The sequence below is a fragment of the Bos javanicus genome, chromosome 7 (genome assembly GCF_032452875.1).
Source record: "Bos javanicus breed banteng chromosome 7, ARS-OSU_banteng_1.0, whole genome shotgun sequence".
NCBI lineage: Eukaryota > Metazoa > Chordata > Mammalia > Artiodactyla > Bovidae > Bos > Bos javanicus.
Genome location: NC_083874.1, coordinates 34305536 through 34328119, shown reverse-complemented (window position 1 = coordinate 34328119; position 22584 = coordinate 34305536). Strand labels below are relative to the sequence as shown.

The following is a 22584-nucleotide window of genomic DNA, read 5'->3' as shown; positions in this document are numbered from 1 at the left end:
CTTCTCAGATAAGGTGACCTTTGACATCAAATCTAATTGAAATGAGTGAGTAATCAGCCAATGCAGATATATGAGTAAAGAGTGATTTTTAGGCCAAGGGCACAGTAAATAAAACAGCCTTGAGGCAAGATTATGTACATGTAAGTGGAAATACAATGTAGGCCTTCGGATACAGTGTTCTAGATTCACAGGTTGGAGTTGGGACTAGAACTAGAGATGTACAGGTTATCACATAGAGGTAGTATTTAAAGCCATGGGGCTGTAGGTGTTCAACCAGGGAATGTAGATAGAGAAGAAGTCAAATGCTGAACTCTTGGACACTCAGCATTTCAAAGCAGAGAAGGTGAGGAAGATCTAGCAAAGCAGACTGACTGAGAAGTTGTATCCAGGAAAGGAGGGGAAAAAGAACTATGTTTTAAAATATCTCAGATTATTACTTGAAGAGATGCGAAATCAGCAAACCTTTGTTTTCCTACTGTGTTAGAACACTTTCATTACAAATGTGTTCTTGTCTATTCAATGCTGTGTATTAGTGTGGTCTTCTAAATTTTTCTCATAAGACCAGGTGGATACTGGTGTCATGATAGAGAAAAGGAGCCACACAAAACTTCTTCAAAAACTCTTGAAGAATTTTTCTTGGCTCATGAAATGAATTTACTTTCAGATCAAGTCATGATGTCAGCCTGCAATCCTGCAGTTTTTAATTTCTACAATTACCTAAGAACACATCCTCTTTTGCTGAGACGTCATTTTGGATCATCTGATGCATTTTCCACACACATGAGTTTAACAGGAAAAAGTGGACTAGCAGGAACAATTAATTTAAGTGAAAGAAGATTATTTTTTACTACTGCCAGTGCTCATTTAAAAGCTGGCTGCCCTATGCTGGCTTTGGAGGTGTTATCAAAGATGCCAAAAGTCATCAAGAAAACAAAACCTTTTTGTAGAATATCTAGTTTTTTGGATACTAGTAAAGACTGTTCTCCTTCTTCTCCATTAAAATTGGATGCAAGGGAAGATAAGTCTTCAGCAATTGATTGGTCAAAATCACTAATGAATGGTTTTGGATCTTCTTCAGAGGGTTCCTCAGAGAAGCAATCAAACTCCACTCTTTCTTTTGACTGGAGCCAACCAAGTATTGCATTTCAGGATGATTCTTTAGAATTAAAATGGGACAGTGATAACGATGAAGAAAATGAGGATGTCCCACTTTCAATGAAAGAACTAAAACCTTTAGAGGGTAAAATTGGGGAAAAAATGGATGAAACAAGTTCTAATTACACAGAATCTCTCAGCGCATTAGATGAAAATGACATTTTAAATCCATCAGAAGATGTAATTGCAGTTCAGTTAAAATTTAGAGCCTGTTTAAAGATTCTCACAGTAGAACTTCGTACTTTATCTACTGGCTATGAAATAGATGGTGGAAAACTGCGATATCAGCTATACCACTGGCTTGAAAAAGAGGTGATAGCCCTTCAGAGAACTTGTGACTATTGTTCACATCCTGAGGAAGTACAGTCTGCATTTGGTGAAAATGAAGATGCAGTTGAACTAAATGAGGATGCTGAAGATTTGCTTCATCAAACAAAAGTGAAACAACTGAGAGAAAATTTTCAGGAAAAAAGACAGTGGCTTTTGAAATACCAGTCTCTCTTGAGGATGTTTCTTAGTTACTGCATACTTCATGGATCCCATGGTGGGGGTCTTGCATCTGTGAGAATGGAATTGATTTTGCTTTTACAAGAATCTCAGCAGGTATGTAACTTACATGATAACCAGTCCAAATAGTACTTTTATGAAAAACAGTTTTTGAGATTGCTTTTTTTAGTTTTTAAATATTCAAATTGTTGATTGTCCTAATTATGGTTACTTTAAGGAAGGCTACTTTTTGTTGCACTTCATATTGTGAATTTCTAGAGCTGTGAATGTATTGTAGCTTAAGGACAGTTTCTTGTCAGACCCTAAGGTCTGCTTAGTTCATATTAAACAGTCTTATATGAAGGCTTTGTGAGGTGATAATAAGAGAATATTATCCCATCATTATTCATTATAATCAGTGGAAGGTTGACCACCTCAGGTCTCTTCTAACTCTGAAAAAGTTTGTTTTGCTTTTAATTTTTAATCGTTCTGAAGCTTTTCAAAGAGACCCCTGACTTACTTAAGTAATGGATTATAACTATAAATAGTTGATTAACCTTTTTCCCCTTTGTTTTTAAGGAAACAGCAGAACCAATATTTCCTAGTCCTCTTTCAGAACAGACCTCAGTACCTCTCCTCTTTGCTCGTACAGCCAGTGCCAAAACAGTTGTTGCCAATCCATTGTTGCACCTTAGTAATCTAACACATGATATTCTACATGCCATAATTAACTTTGATTCACCACCCCATCCTGATATCCAGAGCAATAAAGTAAGTATGTTTGGTTTCAAACATTTAATTAAACTATATACTGTCATAAAGCTAAGAGGTAAGTGTTAAGGCTTTTTATAAATGATTTAAACATCATCCTATGCTTAGTGATTGTTATGTAGCCAAGTTTGTATTGATTTTGATCAAAGAAAACTTGACTGTAGGTCAGGCTCATTTTACCTGTATCATTTACCCAAAGGGTACTTCATTTTTTTAACTTTAATTTTATCTTATTTAACCATTTCATTTAGGTAAGAATCATAGTATGTATGTATGCTTTTATGAGTAATTCTCTAGTGTACACTTAGCCAAAAAAAAAAAACAACAAACGCTGATTGTTTTTTAGAGACAGAAACAATATTGTGTTAAAGAACTAGTATGTAAGTATCTTTTTTTTTTCTCACAGTCTGTCATCTGATTCTCCCCTACCTCACAAGCTGTGATATTCTGTTTCCATTTTCTTCTTGTTTAATGGTAGCCTCTCTTACAGTTTTACCCTCCTGGATAACCTAACCCTTATAAATTAATTTTGCCACTTTATTTCTTGTACTGCCCAGTAGAATAAATGCCCACATTGCATATTATAGAACTAGGAATTTAATTTTCCTCAGATTATGCTAATTTTAAGCAAATGTCATTCCATATTTAACTTTAATAATAAACATATCCCTGATGTATCAGCTTCTGCTGCTTAAAAACCACCCTGAAACATTAGTATTAATAGCTAAAAATAGCTCTGATTTATTTTGCTCATGATTCTATGGATTGGTTCATCAGTTCTTCTAGTTTGGGCTAGCTGGATTGATAGCTGGATACCTCATTTGTCTTTGGTCAGCAAACATGTTGATTAGATTCTGGATGAGCTGATGCTGCTAAGTCACTTCAGTCGTGTCCGACTCTGCATGACCCCATAGACAGCAGCTCACCAGGCTCCCCCGTCCCTGGGATTCTCCAGGCAAGAACACTGGAGTGGGTTGCCATTTCCTTCTCCAATGCGTGAAAGTGAAAAGTGAAAGGGAAATCACTCAGTTGTGTCTGACTCTTTGCGACCCTATGGACTGCAGCCCACCAGGCTCCTCCATCCATGGGATTTTCCAGGCAAGAGTACTGGAGTGGGGTGCCATTGCCTTCTCCACTGGATGACCTAAGATGGCCTTATTTACTTTCTGGTGGTTGGTGGGCCATCTGCAAGACTGTCAGGAGACGTTAGGATGACCAGAGACTCTGAGATGTGTCTCAGCTACCAGTAGGCATGCTTAGAGTATTAGACTGTGTTCTCTAAAGAAATAGAATTGAAAGGGAGTGTGAGTGTGTATTTATAGAAAGAGGCTTATTTTAAGCAATTGACTCACTTCATTATGGAGGCTGAGAAGTCTCAAGATCTGTCGGCATCTCCTGGAGACCCAGGAGAACAGATCATGTAGTTCCAGTCTGAGTCCAAAGGCCTGAGAGCCAGGGTAACTGACAGTGTTAGTTTCAGTCCAAATACCAGCAAGCCTGAGATGCAAGAAGAGCCATTGTTTCAGTTCTTTTCTGAAAGTAGAAGACCATCAGTGTCCCAGCTCAGTGCAGCCAAGCAGAAGTTTCCTCATACTCAGCCTTTTTGTTCTATTCAGGTACTTCAATTGATTGGGTAAGGCCCACTCACAGACTACCAATTCAAATGTTAATCTCATCCAAAATCACCCTAACAGACAAACCTAGAATAACATTTGACCTAATGTCTACGCACCCCTTGGCCCAGTCAGATGGACACGTAAAGTTAACCATTTCACCTGGGTTATTTCATATAGTGGTTTCAGGGGTTTAAAGAGCCAGAGTAAAATTTGCAAGGCTTTTAGAGAACTAGGTTCAGAAATAACATGTCACTTTTTCTGTGTCCTCTTGCACAAACCAAGTCACAAGTAAGCCCAAACTCATTAAGTGGAGAGACAGACTCTGCCTTTTCGTTAGAGAAGCTAGAAATATTATTTTTGCAGTCTCCCATATGTGGTCTTTGCTGTCTTTGTTTATATGATGCTATCCTTGACTTTAATTCATGTCACATGTCTATTGATAATTGAAGGAAAAATAGCAATTAGATTTTAATCTGCACAAGAGAGTATCATACTTGATAATTAGATCAGGAACCTGGTTTTCTGAATAGTCTACTTTCTTACCTAGATTAAGCTTCTCCTTCATCCTCAGATCTACTTCTGTTAGTTCTCTTGTCATGCCATGTTTAGAGCTCTGTCTTCCTTAATACAAGCATTTTCCTTCAGTTGCTATCTTTCATACCTTTCCCTTTCTCAAAAGTTTCACTCTCTTCAAATTGTTTTCTGTAGTAACTTGAATAATTCATAAGTGAACTGTCATTATCAGGCAGGGCTTTATGTTTTGGTTGAGGAGGGAACAGGTTGAGTCTTAAAGGGCTTGCTTTTAACACATGGCTCATTGCTCTGCTGAATAGCTAACATCTGTTCTCATTTGCCCTTAAAATAGAAATTAGGTAGCCATTGTGTATTTTATAATTTCTGCCAGAGGCCTCAGGTTTTATTTGTGTCTGTGTGTGTATTTGTAGTGAGACATCTCCAGACAGAAATGAGTATTAAGGAAAAAAAGGAAATAGTTTATTAGGGCAAAATAGTTTTTTCATCTTTTTTAAAAATGCTAATTATATTAGGCCTTGAAAAAGGTTCGGTTTTTAAAAGTTATTAATTAATTTTGTGTTTTTGTTCCCCCCAGGTATATGTAATGCATACGTTAGCAGCCTCACTTTCTGCTTGTATCTATCAGTGCCTTTGTGGTGGTCATAATTACAGGTAAATATCTTCTTGTGAAATTTAAGAATGTTTGTAGTAACTGCTGAGGTTTGAGAATTTGTGTGCTCTTGCTTTAGGAATATGTATACAGCAGTCTACTTTAGCTAGTGCAAAAAGCATATGGAGAAATGTTGAGTCATTTTTTCTCATCTTTGAAGTTTTAGCATTTGTCTTTATGGCAAATGCATCTCACGTTAAACTCTTTACAATTATTTAACTGCCTTTTATTGATCACTGCCTAATGCTAGACATTGTGATATCACTGGAATAAGATCTTCCTTAAGGTCATGCTAGTTAGAGACAAACATATAAACTTACAAATGATATGTAGTATGACATCATACTTAAATGATATGTACTCTATCACTGATCATGATAGACATGATAGATAGTAAAAAGTTCAGGGAACACAGAGGAGGGAGTGACTGGCTTGGAACTAAGAAAAATTTTACACTGTCCTTGATGTTTATGATTTTCTTCTTTATGTCCTAAGGTTTCACTGTAATTTTTCTGGGCTTTTGAAACATATTGTTTGACACTATGGGGTTATATCTTTCTTTGCAATTCTCTAATTCTATTTCTTTAAGTATTTTATCTTCTCTCTTCTCTTTCCTTTTATGAGACAGATATTGGAACTTGTGGATCCCTTTTTTCTTTTAGGTTTCCTCTTAAATGATCTATTTATTTCTTTTATTTTTGCTTCATTTCAGAAGAAATCCTGTCTTCATTTTCCAGACACTAATTCATTCTTCCATGTTTCTCATTAAACGTGTGCTATCTGGTGCATGTACCTGACACAGCCTACCCTGACATAGGGTAGACTAGCCGTTAAATGTCAAACTGAACCTAAACTGACTTTGTTTTCAACTTTGTTACCGATATATAAATTATATACCTTTGTGATATATAAGCTTCCTATTTGTGGTCAATAATAGTTTTCTCATTTGTATGTATTTTATGACTTTCAGTAAATATATTTAAAAGCTATCATATCTGTTTTAATTTAGAAAATTTAAAGGACACTTTGTTTTATTATAGTACTAGAGTATACAATATAGTATTTAGATGTATGTAAAGCAGTATAACTAATACACACAAGCTTGTATTTAAGTTACTCTAAATGTTAGATCTCAAACATAGAAATATTAAATGTGAAATTCATTTTAGGTCATTCTTTGTTATTATTGTTTTATTGCAATTGGAGGTCACTATAGATAGTTATTATTTAAATTTTTTTTCTCTCAGTTCATTTCAAACAAATCAGTTTACTGGAATGGTGTATCAGACAGTACTGCTTCCCCATCGACATTCCTTAAAAACAGGAAGCTTAGATGAAGCCATAACTCCCAATACATCACCAGCTCAATGGCCAGGTATAAAAAGTTATATATATATATGTGTATATATATATATACACCCAAGTTTTTTCTTAGCTTTATTGAACTTAATCAGATGAGGAAAAAATAGGTTTGGTTTGGTTTTGTTGTGTGATAATCATTGTTAAGTATTGTTAGAATTGATTCCAATTCATTATTCATCATTTACTACAAATTATCCAGTTATATAACATTAGTTTTTCCTTTATCATAATACTAAAATAACTCAAATGTTTTGTCATATCGCGTTTTATACTTTTGCTTTTGTTGTAATAGAAAAACATTGTTATTTCCAGTGTCTGTGTAAATTGAACAGATAGCTCAACACTTGGGCATTAACTGCAGTAACCTCTAGTGGTCTATGAAACTGTGGAAGAAAATATTTTTATCCTGATGCTATAACATTTTTTCAAAAATTAGGAATTGTAGTTATTTTTTTATTTATTAAATTTATTGTTAGTGGTAGCTAATGGTAGCTATATTTGTTCTTTCTCCTAGGAATAACTTCTCTAGTTCAACTTTTGAATTCTTCTGGGGAGGAAGCCCAGTCAGGACTTACGATCTTGCTTTGCGAGATTCTCACAGCAGTGTATCTTAGTCTGTTCATCCATGGCTTGGCAACACATTCTAGTAACGAACTATTTCGGATTGTAGCCCACCCTCTAAATGAAAAAATGTGGTCTGCTGTATTTGGTGGAGGTGCGCGTTTTCCCAGCAAAGAACAGGCACACTCAAAAGCTTTACCTGGTTAGTTTTTAATCTGTTTTATTTTATTTTTGAAGGCTACCACTTTATTCATCTGAATGATAACTTTGTTAAATGTAATTACATTTTAATTTATTCACAGGAAGTTATGTTACAAACCATTTTCTTAGAGCATGAATAAATAGTTTTATGGAAAACATACAGTATGAAGTTTCTGGTGTAATTATTAAACTTTAAGATACTGGTACACCAGTGATTAGAACTATCTAATGTAATTTAAAATCGTTTACTATTGAAATTTTAATTTGTTTTGAAAAATACTGTAACATTGGTTTTTGTTCTATCCCAAATACAGATTCTCTCTTCTTTTTTTGGCAGGAAGGTACTTTGCTATGCCTAGCCCACACCAGGTAGTGGTATTCTCCATGGAGTGTGTGGGCTTTTCCAAAGCTCTTTCAACCATCAGTTCTCATAGCCCTCCCAGTCTTGCAGGCAAGATATTAGCTTTAGAAATAGGCTTTTACAGTTCAGCTTGCTTTGTGTTGTTTTGGAAGGGTCGGGATACAGTGGGCCGATTTTATTTTGTTTGGCACTTAGAAAATTGAAAATTTTCCATTAATCAAGTCATATTTTTGATTTAAAATAATGATTAGCATTTTAGAAAACCATCCCTGCTTCTTTTATTTTGCTTTAGTTCTTCATTTTAATGTTTTCTATTCCTTAGACTTCAATGTATTTTTAAATGGGTAGAAATAAAGAAATATCAGTGCTAATCGTGGTAAATCAGACTATGGCTTGAAGTGACTGGAAAAACATTTCAAATAAGGCTGCTTTATGTTTGCATATCATGATTCTGGCCATTAGAGATTTTGGATTTCTAAGTGTTCATAATACCATGTAAAGTAAATATTTTAAACAGTTCTATTATCTTTTCTAAACTTCCTGGTGTTAAAACTATATAATTTATTTAAAGATTGAAACAAGCTTTTTGACCTGAAAAAAATCTTCATGATGTTTTCTGCCTTTGTTTTATTTTTGTGATTTATTAGCCCATATGTGATAATTTTGGCTTTCAAATTTTAAATGATATTTTAATTTCTATAACGTCTCCTTTGAAATTTTTAAAGAGTAATTTCCAGTGCTTAATTTTTATATGGATGAAAATAGAAAAGACTAACATGAAATTCCCATTGGAATATATACTTGACTTCAGATATTTGAATTCATTTAAAGAACTTTCAAAGTCTAAGAGGGAGTACAGTTTATAGGCTTACTGAAAGTGAAAACTGTGATCGTGTTAATGTAAAATATTATAAAGGGGATAAATTCTTGAAATAGAATGTCCACACACTTATGAAAAATTAAAAATACATTCTTACTAACCAGTCAGCAAGTCTCAATTTTAACAATTCTAGAACATTTCTGAGCACAGATACATAAACAGCTTTACTCGAAGTCCAGGTTGTTCTTTGTTTAACCACTCAGATTTAGCTGTTTTTAGTTGCAAATACCATGTAAAAAACTCTTATCTCACCACTTATCAAATCCTAAATAATCAAAGGGAAAAAAATTATCTGCATCTATATATTTAACCTCTTGGATTGGGACATGGTGTCCAAATAATACAGGATGCTTAAAACATATGGTTTACTCAGTGGTGAGGCTGGGTATAGCCACATATAAATTTTGTGATGCTTATCTGTCGATAAGAACCCAGAAACTATTCTGAATACAATCCGTCATGGATGTAACTGAAAGAGCATTTACAGAAAACATGGCATGATATGATTAATCAGTTTGCTAACCAGAAGAAAAAGAGTACCCTCATTTAATGATGAAGCCAAGGCATGCTGTTTCTAAAGCTGATTTAGTTTGTAAAGGAGCTGGTAGAAAAAAATAGAAAAACAGAAAAAAGGGAAGAAGTGAAGATAGTAAATAGCAAAGGCAGTAATAGTAATTAGAAGTAGCAGTCCTGTGAGGCAGATAAACTGAGAGTTGGAGAGACAAAATCTGAGAACAGAAAATTGGCAAAGGGACAAGCGGCGGTGACTTTCAGTGTAAGGCAAAGTTCTGAAATCTCAGTGTGTGAAGGCATTATTATGTTGTTCTGAAAGCACACCAACTAAAGCAGCACAGCAGCTTGATAAATTTTCGGTTGTAAGTAAGTAGCCTTGTGTGTTTGAGTTACTATTAAATGTAATCATGATGTCCCAGGAGTGTAATTGCATTAGATAATATTCAGTATACATTGTTGACCAAGGGAATAAAAAGATGTATTAGAAAAGTTGATCTGAATTCAGTGAAAAATAATATATATATTTATTTTTTAGTGTTTAAGTATAGCAAAATGAAAACGGATAAGTCTAAAACATTTCATTTTCCTGACAACCTGTTCAGCTATTCAATATCAATGTATTGTATATTGAAGATGAAATATTTTCCTTATAACCCTTGAAAATCTTTTAAAAAGTTTTTTCATACACTTAGTACTGTGAAGTTTTTAAAAGTCACTGTTTTCCTTGTTCTGGTATAAATTCTGATTCTAGTATACTTTATAAAAATGGTCTTATGAACTAAATTATTTTTCTCTCTACAAGTCTATTATATAGTTAATGTACTGTTAATGACATAAAATTTAAATATGACTTAAGCTTTGTAATATGAGAAAATGGTAGATGATTTTTACTAGACTAGCTTGACAGGTCAGAATTCTTAACAAAAATGTTATTGTACATAAATCAGTATTTTTAATCAAACTTAATTTACTTTGTGATTTCCACATATGTTAATGTGGGATTTGCTTTTTTCTAATTAATTAAAACTGGTCTGGGTGTATGTTCATGGAGTTATTTTGTTATTATGGTAAACTTTTAAAGTAGATAGTTGAGCAGTAGCAGTTTTTGAAAAATTACTTTTTTTTTCTGTTAACAGTTAGAAATCCATACTTTTGCTTTTTATTGCATTTATAAAGCAAAGCAAAATATTTTAAGAATTTTTGTTGTGTTTCATAATACTTGCAGATGAAAGAATTGTTATTAATTCCCATGCATAACAGTTTTTGTTAACCCACTTTCTAGCTTCTTCATGCCCCTTATAATTCACAAGTTCTGTCTATATCCAAATTCCTTTTCATTTCTCCCTAATGCTGATTTTTCTTTTATTACTATTAAAGTAGCCATTTACTACCTTAATAATGGAACAGTACAGTCAGTTTGTATCCACAGAGTGGCATGCACATTGCTTGATATTTTATTACTAGCTTTTTTCAAAAACAAATGGTGAAGCACCCAGCAGCAGTATATATAGTCTCTATTGTAGTGCCCCTGAGCTTCAAAACTACTTGAATCCAACATGATTTAAGCCATAAAATTGTCTTAGGTCTTGCTGCAGTTTGAGGGAAAAGTGGGTGCATCTACTCTAATGACAAGCTTCAAGTCATTTCTAGTTTCCTAGGAGATGCCACTAAATCTTCTTACTTGTAGCATTTCCTGTAATATATCATTCAGTACTGTGAACCTGTTTGCCATTTCCCCACTGTTCTCCTTGTTCATCAGAAGTGTTTGATAAGTTTTTTCCTTCTGAAATTGAATCTGTAATTTTAAAACATTTCGCCATAGTGTGGTTAATTTCATTTTCATGTCATGTGCCTGGGTTCACACACTATACTTTGAAATGTTTTTCTCCCTTTTAAAAAACTGAAAACAAAACAAAACTTTGCTTTAAAAACTCTACTTATTTTTATGACATAGCAAACTTGGTAAAACTATGAATTTAGCCTCATAGGTTTTATTTTTCCCTCAACATCTGTGTTCACATCATATGCCTTCTTATAATCTAAAAATAAAATAAGCAGAATGGTAATATTGGAGTGAAATGACATTTATCTTGGAACACAGCATTAATTTTTGACAGATTAAAAATACCTTTAAATTCTAAATTTTTTACTCAGTGAGAATTTGGTTAAAACCATTGTTTAAGTTTTAGAATGTATATAAATGTATGCCACAGATATATTAGAAACATGATTGTTGATTATCAATTGTTTATAAGATCAGAGAAAAAAAATTACACATTGATATGGTTCTTTTTAAAGTCATTTGAAAGATTATGTAATAATCACCACTTTTTAGCAGTCTCTTAGTATACTAATTTTATGCATTTTATTTTATTTTTTTCTGAAATAACTAAATTATTCTATTAGAGTCAGCTTGGCTGTAACTTGATATAATGCATGAGCATGCTATTTATGCAAGCTGAGTAGCTTCAAGTAATAAAGCAAAATTGTATTACAGCACAAATACTTGTATTCCTTGGAAGGTGAGTAACTTCTTGCTGGAATCATTGAAGAAGAATATTGGTTTGCCTTAATATGGAGTTGTTTACCTATCTATTAGACCATGCCTATGTCCAGGATATCCTTAATTTTCTACTGGTGATTTGCATCTTGTGACTTAGTCTGGATTAAAGATTTGTATAACTTGTTTTTCTTTGCTTATGCCCTTAATATTCTAAGGTAAAATAATAAGGGAATATTGACTCTAAAGTGTTTAGAAGTTAAAACAATAAAAACTGCATTTTCTTCCTCTTCTTTGTATTCCATTGACTAGAAAATTCTATCTCTAACCATTTCTGAAAGTCTGAATCAGTTTAGTAAGTAGTTGTGGTGTTTGAACTTTTTAATATTTTCAGTGAAAAATTAGTAGTAGTTTTTTAGGGGATAAGAGGCCAAGTGATTGCTGAAGAATCTTAGAATCATTGTCTTTAATTAATATTGACATCTCATGATACTGTTTTCCCTGCCCCCACCCATGAAATTCTTAAAAAAAAAAAAAAAAAAGATGTAGATACTTTTCTGTCATGGTCTTAGCTAAATTATGGACTCATTTATAGGAAGATATTACATCCTCTTCTATATACAATTTACATATACAATAAATGAACATTCAGAGAGTAAGGGACTAGATGAGATAAAAACAAAGATGGCTATACAAGATGATTTTTGTCTCACTTCCTCCACTTACCTTACTATCATAGCAATCTCAGTTTTGTGTATGTACTTATTTGTAGTTAACCTTAAGTCTCATGTAAAAATAGATGAAATCAGTACAATGAAAATTGTGCTTATTTTAGTAATACTTTTTTTGTTCTTATTAGTTTCTTCACTAGTGGAAGAAGGAGAGAAACAGAACAAATGTTTTAGGCCATCAAAAATGTCTTGCAGAGAATCTGCCTCAGTGACCTCTTCCTCACCACCAGTAAGCCAGGAGACACTGTTAGTTAAAGAGAAGTTCATTCCACCTGAGCTCAGTATCTGGGACTATTTCATTGCCAAGGTAATACAAATGTTATCCAAATGATGATTTGTATAGTTAAACAGAAATGAAAATGTTTAAGTGTAATTGTTGGTGTTTCCAAATATTTTGCCACACAAGTTTAGAAAATGTTCATTTTATCAGGGTAAATTATCACAGAATATATCCTAAAATATTTTGGGCATATTTCAACTATTTTTTAAGGCAATTCTTGTATAAATTAAGATTTTTGCATTTTAAACAATGCAACATTCATAGGAAGATGAAAAGATAAATTGGCTACCACATTAATGGTAATGTGTGTGTGTATATTAGTTGCTCAGTCTTGTCTGACTCTTTTGCAACCCCATAGACTGTAGCCAACTAGGTTCCTCTGTTCATGGGACTCTCCAGGTAAGAATACTGGAGTGGTTTTACCTTTGCTTTCTCCAAATGGTAATGTACTTGGTAGTGATTAAGGAATCAAGACTGCCAGAAGTCAAAGTGCCATCCAAACTCTAATTCCTTTTCTATGCTGTAGTCCTGCATTATCCTGATGTACTCAGATTTCAGTTTTTAGTTAAATAACATCAATCCCTCAACAATATTGTTCAAGTTTAAAGTTACCACAATTTATTCAATATTAGTAATTGCATAAAAGTACAGACTTTCCTGCTAGCTCTTAGTCCAAAAATCACTGTATAAACAATTCATGCAACTCTTGATCAGTGCCAATCACAACAATTCTTTCAAAGTCTGTTAGTGATTGGTCATTTTGTACCTTTAATTCAGTATTCATTTCATACACAGAAAAACATGTAGTTGTCTTGCCTCCCTACCTCCCATAATAAATGCAAGTGACGTTTTACAAAACTGGCTAATCAGAACAGGAAATTAGCTGACAAAGTCAAGTGCAACTGGAAATGAAAAGTGAGTACTGGAAATAAAATTCAAATCAAATATAAAAAAAGTTTTAGAAAAATAGCTAACTCTGGGATTTAACATTGCTGTCATTTGAGAGACTTTAGATATGCACCCAAGAGAAATTAGTGAGGACCAGCTTATCAACATAAATGAGGAAAGTTTGACAAAAGGATGGAGATGACCTAGAGATACTGAAATTGGGGAAAAAAACAAAAACAAGAACAAAAAACCTTCACATTAAAAGAACTCTGGGTAATATTTCACAACATTGAAAGTGCAATAAAAAGTTGGATATTGATACAAAGTTAGAAAGGAATTGACAATTTGCTAACAATTAGAAAAGATACTTGCTTTATATTCTGGGTTTTATAAAATTAGAAGGCCAGCACTATTCAAAGCTTTCTTGATAAATTTTTTGCAAAGAAATAAAACACTTTATAAATTCTCACTGATTCTAATTTTGCAGTTCAGTTCAGTTGCTCAGTCGTGTCCAACTCTTTGCAACCCCATGAACCGCAGCACGCCAGGCCTCCCTGTCCATCACCAACTCCCAGAGTTCACCCAAACTCATGTCCTTCGAGTCGGTGATGCCATCCAGCCATCTCATCCTCTGTCGTCCCCTTCTCTTCCTGCCCCCAATCCCTCCCAGCATCAAGGTCTTTTCCAATGAGTCAACTCTTCGCATGAGGTGGCCAAAGTGTTGGAGTTTCAGCTTCAGCATCAGTCCTTCCAATGAACACCCAGGACTGATCTCCTTTAGGATGGACTAGTTGGATCTCCTTGCAGTCCAAGGGACTCTGAAGAGTCTTCTCCAACACCACAGTTCAAAAGCATGAATTCTTCAGTGCTCAGCTTTCTTCACAGTCCAACTCTCACATCCATACATGACCACTGGAAAAACCAGTATACTAAATAAATATTATTTTCACTATTTTCTTTTTCCTATACATTTATAGTTGACTGTAAGAGTTTTTAGTGTTTTGATGAATTTGTTAATAGTCACAGAACACTTGTAGTTTTTTCATTGATTATTAAGATTTGCTTTGCATGGTTCCAACTTAGATCTGTAGTTTTACATTCTTGTCCTACCATGCCTAGCAAGAACTTCTTGTATATATCCTCTTCTGTGGACAGCCAAATTCCTCACATTCTTAACTTCTGGATTCTTTCCTTACTACCTTGTATTAATTGACTCCTCACTATTTCCTAATGACACCAATCCCTGAGGCCTATTAGGCAGTAGATTTTGTTTTTCTCATATCCAATATGCTTCAGGGTAAAGAAGGGCATTTATATCACCTTGTTTCACATTGCCTTTTGCAGTCATTGATTCATTCAGCAAATGTTTATTATATGCTTTATTTATATTGGAGTATATTTCATCTTCATTTTTGAAGCATAGTTCCTTTTGCTGGGTATATGGTTCCTGATTATCAAGGCCTTCTTTAGTTGTCTTGTTCCTGGATTTGGTTAAATTTCTGGTTGGTCTGCCTTTGTTCCAGTGTGTAACACAGGCTAGTTGAGATGTGAAAGTATTAGTCCACTCAGTCCCATTCAACTCTTTGTGACCCCATGGACTATAACCCAGCAGGCTCCTCTATCCATGGAATTCTCCAGACAAGAATAACATGCAACTGGAGTGGGTTGCCATTCTCTTCTCCAGGGGATCTTCCCCACCCAGGGATTGAACCCAGGTCTCCTTCATTACAGGCAGATCCTTTCCTGTCTGAGATGTTGGCCTTCCCTAATTGTTTGCTGCTGAAGACTCTTGTTTTTGACCATGCTGCTGGGCATGGGATTTTTTTTTTTTTAATTTATTGAAGTATAGTTGATTCACAATGTTGTGTTAATTTCTGTTTTATAGCAAGGTAATCCAGTTATATTACATTCTTTTTCATGTTTTTCATTATGGTTTATCACAGAATATTAAATATATCAATAGTTCCCTGTGCTATATAGTAGGACCTTATTGTTTACCCATTCTCTATATAATAGTTTCCATCCACTAATCCTAAAGTCCCATTCCCCACCCCACCTCCATCTTGGCACCCACAAGTCTATTTTCTATATCTGTGAGTCTGTTTGTGTTTCATGGATAAGTTCATATATGTCATATTTTAGATTTCACCTATGAGTAATATCATATGGTATCTGTCTTTCTGTCCTTCTCTTTTTGACTTCACTTCTTATGATAATCTCTAGGTCCATCTTCAGCATTATTTCATTCTTTTTTTATGACTGAGAACTCCATGCTATATATACACACACATGCACACCACATCTTTTTATTCATTCATCTATGGATAGACACTACTTAGATTGTTTCCATGTCCTGGCTTTTGTAAATGGTGCTGCAGTGAACATTGGGGTACATGTATCCTTCCACATTGTGGTTGTCTCTGGTTTTATGGGCATGGAATTCTTATTAAAGACAGCCCTCTCTGGCCAGGCAGCCGAGTTCTTTGTCTTCACAGACTGATAGAACAAATGAGTCACAGAGGGCAGGGGTCGGGCTAGAAATAGCCCCTGGCCAAAATGCTAGATGCTCACTTTTACCAGAGATTGAGTAGTTTTTGTTGTTGTTGTTTCTCCTGGTCACACAACATGTGGGATCCTAGTTCCCTGAGCCAGGGATCGAACCTGAACCCCTGGTAGTGGAAGTGCAGAATCTTAACCACTGGAACACCACGGAAGTCCCTCAGAAGTTTTTCTTGAATAAATACTTCTCTGTGTGTTTGATCAGTTTCCAGTATCTTTAAATGATTGTTTTGACAACTTTGTTGAGTTTCCCTGGTGGCTCAGATGGTTAAGAATCCACCTGCAGTGCTGGAGACCTGGGCTCGATCATGGGTTGGGAAGATTCCCTGGAAAAGGGGTACAGTTCATGGGGTCACAAAGAGTCAGACATGACTGAGCAACTGAGCATAGTGCAGCACATTACTGCTTTTGGGGCAAAGGACCACCAAGCTATTCTCTCAGGTCTTCCAGAAGTTCTGCTCCTCTTGCTGTGTTTCTTTATTGAGCTTCCTTGAATCCAAGATTTTGTTTTCTTCTCAAATTTCTCACATCTCTTCTTTCATCCTCATTCAACTGATGACCTCATAAGTCATTTAAAAAAAAGAATCAGACAAAATTCTTTCATCACTCTGTCATGAATCTCTCATCTTATTCTCTCCTCTTATTTACTATTGAGGAAGCATCTTTCCTATCAAAGGCTCTAGTGCTAGTCTGAATCCTGTCCTTGCTTTTCTTTTCTAGCCTTCTGTCTTCTCTATTGTCTTTTCCCATCAGAACAGAATAGTCCTCTGCTGTCTCACATCCCAAATACTGCTTTGACGCCCCAGTTTTTTCCAGCTGTTATCCCATTTTTCTGCTTCTCATTCTCATTCAACTTTTCAAAAGTGTATACATATTATCTATTACCATAGGTCCCCTTCACTTGTAGTCTTTGTATGACTTCTGACACAACTGCCCCCTGAAACTGCTATTACTAAGATTCAAGTGGCACCCATTCTGTTATCAAATATAATGGAAACTTCTTTATCATCGTCTTACTTGACCTCTTAGCAGCATTCAACCATGTGACCATTTCCTCCATTTTGAATTACTTTTATCTCGTTCTCTTGATACCAGTCTCTTCTAGTTTACTTCCTAACTTTGTTCTTTATTCCTTTGAAATGTTCTTTATCCTTCCTTTTCTACCTGACCTGTGAATCTTGGCCTTTAAGATTTGGGTTTTTTATTTTCTTCAGTAATTCCCCTGTCACAACTAGAGTCTTCCCATTTTAGTAATTGGCATCTTCATCCATGTAGTTGCTCAAGCAGAAACCCAGAAATTGTCTTTTCCTTCTCTTTCCCTTGCTCTCCAAGTTGATCAGTAAATCTGTCAATGCATTCCCCCAGGTATACTCTGAATGTGTTATTTAACTCCATCTCCATGACTGACCCCTGTATCCAGACTGCCCGCTCTTGCCTTAATTTCTGATGTCTCCCATTTCTACTCTTCGCATTTGACTTTTCTCTAAAAAGGCTGTGGTCATAGTGATACTCCTAAAAGCATAAATATCAATACCTGTACTCTACTTAACACTCAGTGGTGGCATTCCATTACACTCTTTACTGTGTTGTCCAAAAACCCTACCTTGTCTGTCACGTGCTGTTTTCTTCTATTTTTTTGCCAACACTGTCCTCTTGCTTTAGTAGCCTTCAGCCAAATTCTTTTTTCCCATGCCAAACTTTTTTCCTTTATTAAAGCCTTTTTGCAAACTATTACTACTGCCTAAAATGCTTTTCTTCCCTCTCGTTATATGGCTTATTCCTTCTTGTCCTTTTAAGTCTCACTTAAATTACACTTTTCAAAGAGGCCTTTTATGGTTAGCTTATCTCAACTCTTATTAATATTCTTATTCCCAGTGCTGTCTGTTTTTTTCTTTATAACACAGCTAAATTCAATTTATATTTAGTTTTCTAGTATTTGCCTATTTTTCCCCACTAAAATATGTTATGTGAGAGCAGTGACTGCGTATACGTCTTAAATTTTCTTACATTGAGTATACTTTTGATACATAGTGGATGCTGAATAAATTTTTTGTTGATACGATGACTAAATAAGCGAACCAACTAAAGTGGTTATTGAAGGCACAGACTGTCAAAAAAGAAGCAGCCAAATACTTGCTACTTTATTTTCTTTTAATGAAGTACTCAAAAATGGAATAAATTGCTGATATTAGGCTATTTAATTGCATGTATTAAGTCATATAGTTGGATAATAAATTATATAACTTTTTTCTTTTAGCCATTTCTACCTGCTTCCCAAAGTAGAGCTGAATATGATTCAGAGGAGAGTCTGGAAAGTGATGATGATGACGATGATGTTTTAGCTTCAGATTTCCATCTCCAGGAACATTCTAACTCAAATTCATATAGGTATGGAATATGTAATTTTAAGCTTCTTTAAAAATTTTTGTTTTTTTAATTTTGAAAATAATGCATGTGAAATTAGTATCTTGGTGAATTATAACCTAGATCTGAATTGTTAAGTTCCCTTCCATAACAGTAATTCCACAGTTAATTTTTGATTGTGTACTTTATGACAATTTAGAGTAATAAAAACCAGTACTATAAGGGATAAATTTTTCACTTGAAAAAGAAAGAAGCCAAAATGTCTCTGTTTAATTTTTAACAAAAAAGCAAATCTGAAGCATATCTCTTCCAGCTGAGTCTTCCTCTATGCTGTTTACAGATACTCATTCTTATGAGTTTCTGGTTTATCCTTCTGTTTTCAAAAATAAGCTTGTGTGTGTCTCTCTGTGTATGTAAAATCTTATTTCTGCTGCTTTCTTACACAGAAGGTAGTAGGTACCATATTATATGTAATGTTTATAGCTTGCTTTTTATTTATTAATACATGCTAAAGTTCACTTCATATTAACATTCATAGATCCTTTTTTGTTCTTTTTTTATGGCTACCCTAAAATATTCCATGATTCAAAGCTAGTTATTCAGTCATTACTCTCCTGATGGATAATTTGTTGTTTATACTCTTTTGCTATTGCAGATAATGCTGACATGAGTAACTGCATGTGTATATTGTTTTGTTTTTGTGGAGGTATATCTTCAGGGTAGATTCCTAGTAGTGAGTTATTGGGACAAAGAGTAGTGCAGTCTTCTAAATCCCTAAGTAAATTTTTAACAAATCTATTGCTTTATTTATAGTTGGTCATTGATGCGTTTGGCAATGGTACAGCTGGTGCTCAGCAATTTGAAGACTTTCTATCCTTTTGCAGGTCATGATCTTGCAGGTAATACATAGCTTAACATGAACTAATATTGCCATTGCTTTTGATTTACTGTTTTGTATTTTTTTCAAATAGTGGAGAAAAAGTTTAGTAACTTCCTGCTGGTAGAAGATTGGGTTCTTTTAACCAAAGCAACCATCTATAAATGAGTCTATCATATTATTAGTTGCTGTTAGAAAGACAGGATCCAAGAAAGCAGGGAATGTGCAGCTGATGTGATTAACTGCACCAAGACTGTGTTTATAGCTCTAGTCAAAGAGTTGGGTATTTCCTAATTGTAGACACACAGGAGACTAAACAAAAGCAAAAATGTAGTAATTATTAACTCCGATGGATGAAAAGGTTGTATAGGAAAGAAAGGGGCACTATTACTGTACCAAGTAGTTTAGCTGTGATCCGCATTTTTATGTGTGTGTGTGTGTGTGTGTGTGTGTGTGTGTATATAAAACAAGGTAGATGCTAAAATACTAATTTAACCAAAAATTATTATGGACTATATTGGATTGATGGAGAGAAGGGAAGTTTATTCTCATATTCCATAGTAGTTAAATCAGTAGATCACTTCTAAACTTGAAAAAACTCAAGAATTTGCAGTAAGCATACTATTTAGATTTTTGAAGGTAAAAAAATAGCTAAAGATTGAAAGTAGGATCAGGATTTAGAAGTATGGAAATGTAAAATGTAAAGTGTTGAGTTTTGTAGTATTATTTAAATTTTTTTTTTTTACCTTGTGTATTGTGTTAATTCTCAAAAGAAGTGTAAGTTATATGCTGTGCAGAAATTGGGCTGATACAAAGATTTAAAGTAAGTGATTTTCCGTCCAGACATATTTTTATAATATTCAGGTACATTTTTTTTCATATGAAATTAAAGTCAGATGCAGTAATTCCTATAGCAGTTATTTAAATCACAAGTCACAAATGTTATTTCAAGTTCTAGTAGTAAAGGTATGATGTAATTTTGACCTAGATTGCCCTTTTTCTGTTATCCTAGGCCACTAATTATGTTGAAATGCCATACAGATTTACAGCATCCTTCTTTTCAGTCCTCTGGATTTCTGTGCTCACCTCGCTTTCACGTCTCCTCTGCCAAAATGTGTATATCTTATTTCAGTCGTTTGTAAGATTGAATATAGCATTTTATTACAGAAGATAAATGTGGGTCAATTTTCTCTTTTTAGAGCTTCCAGTTAGTTCACCACTTTGCCATGCTGTTCTAAAAACTCTTCAGTGCTGGGAACAAGTTCTTCTCCGACGACTTGAAATCCACGGGGGACCACCTCAAAATTTCATTGCAAGTCATACCTCTGAAGAGAGTGTTTCTGCAGGTCCTGCAATTCTCCGCCACAAAGCTTTGCTGGAACCTACAAACACTCCTTTCAAGTAGGTTTTCATATGGATACTATTTTGAGTTTTACTAAGTCAGAATGTTAGTGGTATTTCAAGAAGAAAATGTTTTAGTACTTCTTACATTTAATTTCTGTTCTGGGCTCACATCTGTGTCTTTGTGTAATGCATATTATAGTCTGGATGTTAGCAAACATTTGTGACAAAGGTTTATATAGTAAATATTTTAGGCTTTGCTGGCCCTACAGTCCTTGTTGGAGCTGTTCAACCCTGTCATTGGAGAGTGAAAGCAACCATAAACAACAAGTGAATGGGCATATCTGTGATCCAATGAATTTTTTTAAGTTTTATATAGGAGTATAATTGATTAACAATGATCTGTTAGTTATAGATGTAATTCACTTATACCCATACAAGTATCCATTCTTTGTAAAATTGTTCTCTCATTTAGGTTATTACAGAATATTGAGCCAAGTTCCCTGTGCTATACAATGGGTCCTTGTTGCTTATCTATTCTAAATATAATACAGTCAATAAACTTTATTTTTGAATATGAAAGGTAGGCTGGATTTGAACTGTTGGCCAGCATTCCCTAACACCTACTTCGGAGCAGAGCTATTTGGAATAGTTTTTTAGCAAACTGTTTTACTGTACATGAAGAAGTAAAGCATTTGTACCAAAAGATAAATCAGTTCAGTGCTTGCTTCCTTAAGAAAATTACTACAGAAAATGTTAACTGAAGAAACAGTGTACTTCGTGGCTCAGTGATATAGTTGATTCCCATTCTTTCACAGGCTCTTCCCTCATTGCTCATCAGTAACAGAGTTCATGGGCTAGTACGTGTTCACAGACAACACTTTTAGTGGCTTTGTTTCTGGATCTCTTCTAGGATGCATACCTCTTTTGTTAGATCTTATATTCTTACGTTAAAGGTCAGCAAACTGCAAACCATGGGGCCAAATCCACACCTCCTTCTGTGTTGTCAATAAAGGTTTATGGTTTATATCCACACCCTTTCATTTTAGTATTAACTGTGGATGCTTTCCCACTTCAGTGGTGAAGTTACATGGTTGTAGGAGAGAACATATGGCCTACAAAGCCTGAAATATTTACTGTCTCTTCTTTTAAGAAAAGTATTACTGATTACTACCCTAGATGATGTGGTCTGATTCTAGATAACTTATTATTATAATAATTGATATAGCACCAAGGAAATGTAATCAGGTTAATCAGAAGTCTCTGAAGTGTATAGTGAAATATATTGCCTCTCTGTAGATCTAAACACCATTTGGCACTGTCTGTGAAGAGACTTTGGCAGTACTTGGTGAAGCAGGAAGAAATTCAAGAAACCTTTATCAGAAATATATTCACAAAGAAAAGATGTCTAAATGAGGTCTGTATAAATTAAAACTTGTTTGCTATTTTGTTATTAATGCCTTGTATTTTTAACTATAAAGATTTGTATTTTACAGACTTTTATAAAAATTCATTTTTTTATGTCATAAACATGTATGTTAATACATAGAGACAGTTGATATTTTCCTAACTGAAGTAACTAATTCAGATGTAGTTGGGGCTTTTTTTCCCCAAAAAGATACTGTTTAACTTAGAATTCTGTATCTTGTTTCCTGATTTTGAGTTGTCATGACTACCATTTGAGACAAAGGGGGAATTTCCCATCCTTTTCATGTGATAAAGTTTATCTTAGAAGTTTCATTGAAACTAGGTTTTTATACTGAAAACATATCAAATATGTACATTTTATTTTTATTGTATTGATGATACTTAGTACAGTTTTATAATCTGTTTATAATTATACTGTAATTGGTTGATTGTACCTTAATGTTATCATAATACAGATTATTTTTCTCATTTAGTTCAGTGCTACTCATAAGTCCAGTTTGATATGGGGGACTTGTACTGGAATATAA

At 34.3% G+C, this 22584-nt stretch overlaps 1 protein-coding gene across 7 annotated transcripts in view; it reads left to right on the top strand.

The window, feature by feature from the left end:
• The window catches only part of DMXL1 (Dmx like 1), a 125306-nt gene that overhangs the window by 60160 nt on the left and 42562 nt on the right, over positions 1-22584 (top strand). For 4 of the 7 annotated variants that reach the window (XM_061422992.1, XM_061422991.1, XM_061422990.1 and 1 more), the window contains exons 24-34: positions 665-1758; positions 2221-2412; positions 5137-5213; positions 6459-6586; positions 7088-7336; positions 7673-7786; positions 12449-12627; positions 18305-18435; positions 19225-19310; positions 20488-20689; positions 21929-22046. In XM_061422992.1, the coding sequence (XP_061278976.1) occupies positions 665-1758; positions 2221-2412; positions 5137-5213; positions 6459-6586; positions 7088-7336; positions 7673-7786; positions 12449-12627; positions 18305-18435; positions 19225-19310; positions 20488-20689; positions 21929-22046 (2570 nt within the window). The remainder of the gene's footprint in view (positions 1-664; positions 1759-2220; positions 2413-5136; positions 5214-6458; positions 6587-7087; positions 7337-7672; positions 7787-12448; positions 12628-18304; positions 18436-19224; positions 19311-20487; positions 20690-21928; positions 22047-22584) is intronic. The other 3 variants (XM_061422995.1, XM_061422994.1, XM_061422993.1) reach the window with 1 other exon arrangement.